This window comes from Gavialis gangeticus, unplaced genomic scaffold (genome assembly GCF_001723915.1).
Source record: "Gavialis gangeticus isolate Ggan-Ray unplaced genomic scaffold, GavGan_comp1, whole genome shotgun sequence".
Classification (NCBI taxonomy): Eukaryota; Metazoa; Chordata; order Crocodylia; family Gavialidae; genus Gavialis; species Gavialis gangeticus.
The window spans coordinates 12,347,055-12,350,722 of NW_017728998.1; the positions used below are offsets into that span (position 1 = coordinate 12,347,055).

Sequence of the window (3,668 nt, forward strand, 5' to 3'; positions counted from 1 at the left end):
ATTCCTTTCTGGTTGAAAAAAGCCTGAAAATCCCCCCCCCCCCCCCCCAACTTTTTTTTTTTTTTTTTTTTACTTCCACCAACTAACACTGCTAGCTTTAGGCCTTTGGGGGAGTATTTTCTTTTGCAAAAAATATATTAAATCCAGAAGGGAGATGTCTGAGTATGATGTCTTTGATACCCCTTTACTGCTTCCATTGCGAGTGGTTACACTCTTTTTTAATAAGACTCAGGGGGAACCTGAGCAGCTGCTAGTTGGGTAAAATGGAAGATAAATGATATTTGTTGGTCATGTTTTGATTCAGTTTGCACTACTGGGAGGTAGGTACATGAAATGGTCTTTAAGGGCCTGATTTTGCAAACATTTACACATGGAGTGTCTTTACATAGAGAAGCAGATGTTTTATGGGACTAGGCACCTGTGGGGAGTTAATTGCATGCATGAGTGCTGATGGGAGCCTTGATTTTGCTTCCAGAAAGGTTAACCTTCATAGAAGTTCAGCACCACTGCACAGCTGGTTAATCCATTAGTGATTTCCAAAGTGTGACTTGGCTGACAAAATAATATCTTATCCATAGATGGAAGAGCGAGCCCTATGGTTAAGCCGCACTTAGAATGCACTGTTACTTCAGCTTTTGGATACAGCCAACCCAATGATGCTTTGGAGGAGGTGCTGTTGAATCGCCAGTAAAAACAGTAATATTATCGTGTGATTAAAAAGTTCTGGGTTTCAAGAAGTGGCTCATTGACTTTTCCTTGCATACGGAAAAAGAGAACATCGTCTTGGGAGATCAACACTAAGCCTGGGCTGTTGGCACCATGCATTCATTCCTGTTAATTAGTAGTGCCAATGGCTAATGTGATTATATAATACTAATCAAAGGTTCTTAAGCAATGACTTCTGGCATATTTTCTTTTACACTCTACAATATATTATTTAGAATTACAAATGAGGTATTTTTTTAAAAAAATTAAGACAGAATTGTTTATGAGATGAAGTTGCATGATTTAGGAGAACAAAATTTGTCTCTGCAACCTTTATTTGTGGCTCACAAAGGAATACCATGTTTTACCTGTCTTTTGCTGAAAACAGACGAACTTAAAACCCTCCCTTTGATTACCGGAATCTACCAGACAATAGAGTAGGGAAGTAACAACAACAACAACAAAAAGATCATCATTGTCAACTTGCAAAGAATTTACGTGAAATAGGATTCTCATGAGCACGTTGCCCATCTAAAATTACACAGTACGTTAATAAAGGTTTTTCAACAGGGACAGAAAAAAAAAAATCAATGGGACTCCTACAGGGAGATTGGGTGTCACACAACAAATGTCATAATACTGCACTGGATGGGAATGGCACTTGAATTCAAAACAACAATGATCAACAGCTTATAGCTCAGCTGACTGCAGACAAACACAACACACACTGTACTATGGCATTTGTTCACTGATGCACAGAATAGATTTCCCAGTCTTGTTCCCTTCTACTCAATCAATCTTTCTGGTTTCCCTCTGCCACTCTCAGCTTTTACTGGATGAATGGCATGCGCTCTTTATTCTCATTGTCCCCTTCATGGTCTTCCTCTTCTTCTCCAGCTTCACTTGTCTCCGTACTGTCATTGGCCATCTGTGGGGGGACGAAAACCCACAAAGGAAATCAGAATGTCTACAGCATCGCTTCAGTTACTTTTATTTTAGTTCGACCCATCTGCTAGAGCAGTGGTCTCCAAACTTTTTTGATCACGCACCCCCATCAGTAAAACATTTTTGAGCAACCCCCCAGTATATGTATATTTATTTAAATAGAAATAGAAGTTCTAATATTTTCTTCCCACACCCCAATGGATCGTCTTGCGCACCCGCTGGGGTGCGTGCACCCCACTTTGGAGACCACTGTGCTAGAGAATCAATAATGAAACGAAAAAAGTCTACAAGTAGAAATGGGATTTCTACTTTGCTGCTGCACTGTCAAAAATCACAAGTCACTCCCGAAAGGATTTTAACATTGGCAGGCAGTTGCTCTATAGGATGGCGGCACAAGGAGGATTGATGCATCTATTGAAGTCAGTTGTATTGAGGCTCTTGAACAGGAAACAAAAATGTGCGGGAAGCTCATCAAATATAGCCAGCTTTTGTTTTATGAATCCTTCAATATCTGTTCTCTTAAAACCCCCTGAATGCCATGATATTTTAAATCACTGCTAATAGATAGCATCTGTTCCTACTCATCATCTGGGATGCTTAATTTCTTGGGAACTCACAGGATGTTTGTTTGATATAAAATAAATGTAGTGCAAGCCCTTATTGAACTGTGGGCATGTATATGGGCAAAACACATTTACTGCTATAAACATACAACCTGCCTAGACACCAAATCCACACCACAGTGGAAAAATGTAATTTGATGATACAGGTAGATGCTAGATTTCCTTGTACTGGAATGGCCTTTGTAGGTGATCAGCTATCACAAAAGATTATTAACCCTTAATAGTATTTAAAGGACATCTTTCTCTAGATGAAACTGTTTATTAATAACTACAGAAACAGTCAAAATGTAAGAGAGAGCTGTGGTTCATTTTTGCAATTTGTCTAAGGCTGACAGGCATGAGTAGAACTGGACTTGTCTAACATGTCACACAGGCCCTCCTGGTTAAATTTAATTGCAGACTGTGGCAACTAAACTTTCCAATAGGCCATGCCTAGGGCATACCATACGTAGGGCATGATGAGCTCTTCATTTACTCTACAGCTAAAGTTATAAACCTACATGAAACAGGAAAATAATAATAATAATAATAATAATCTAGTCACCAGGCATTGATTTAGTTTTCCACTAAACTGTGACAAAGGGTTCAAAAGTAAACTGTGACAAAGGGTTCATAAGTGGCTATAGTCGAGGGTGATGTTGCAAGAGCTTAGCAATAACATAGGGATTCATAGCCTGGAATAGTTTATTGCTGTTAGAGTGCAGCTCCTTTTTATTATACAAAATTACTTACTAAAACACCATTTCAGGGAACAAAGCAGTTGTATCATGTTATCTTGCCTCTATTTAAACACTAGAAGAATATGCAGTAACCCCAGATACAAATGGTTTCAGTTGCTTTCTCCACTGATGTCTGAATTTTTTTTGCTGATTATTATTCCCACCTCATTTCTTAATTGTTAATGTTCTATGGGCTACTTGGACCCCCTCTGATAGCCATTAGTACCAGAGTCTGGTAGGGCTAAATGCTTTTCTTCAGAGTAGCAACTGATATGTCAACTAAAGCTGTGCAAAGCTTCGGTCCGCGATTCGACTCAGCGGAGATTTAGCTTGATTCAGTGGCCGAACCTCCGAATCCAGTCGGAGGACCCTTTAATCTCTCTGAATTGAATAGGAACCCTCTGAATCTATTCAGAAAGATGTGGACATAGACACAGCTTTAAATGTTTTTCCTGTATACCTCTAGGTAGCAGGGCCTCATGAATGCTGGGGAGCATGGAGTGTCCCACAGGAGTGTAGGGGGGCTCCTCAGCGTGCTTGGCAGCAGACCCGGAAGTGGACCAGAAGTGTTTCTGGTCCACTTCCGAGTCCACCAGGGAGCATGTGGGGGGACCCCCTCATTCCCCACTGGCTTGGCAACTAGTGCTTCCTGGTCTGGGGGGGGGGGGGGGGGCCC

The 3,668-nt window shown here is 40.7% G+C and overlaps 1 protein-coding gene across 1 annotated transcript in view; it reads right to left on the reverse strand.

Moving 5' to 3' along the window:
- Positions 1 to 968: 968 nt before the first annotated feature.
- The window catches only part of VAT1L (vesicle amine transport 1 like), a 101,047-nt gene continuing 98,347 nt past the window's right edge, over positions 969 to 3,668 (reverse strand). The window contains exon 9 of the mRNA XM_019505517.1: positions 969 to 1,633. Within this exon, the coding sequence (XP_019361062.1) occupies positions 1,535 to 1,633 (99 nt within the window). The 3' untranslated portion in view covers positions 969 to 1,534. The remainder of the gene's footprint in view (positions 1,634 to 3,668) is intronic.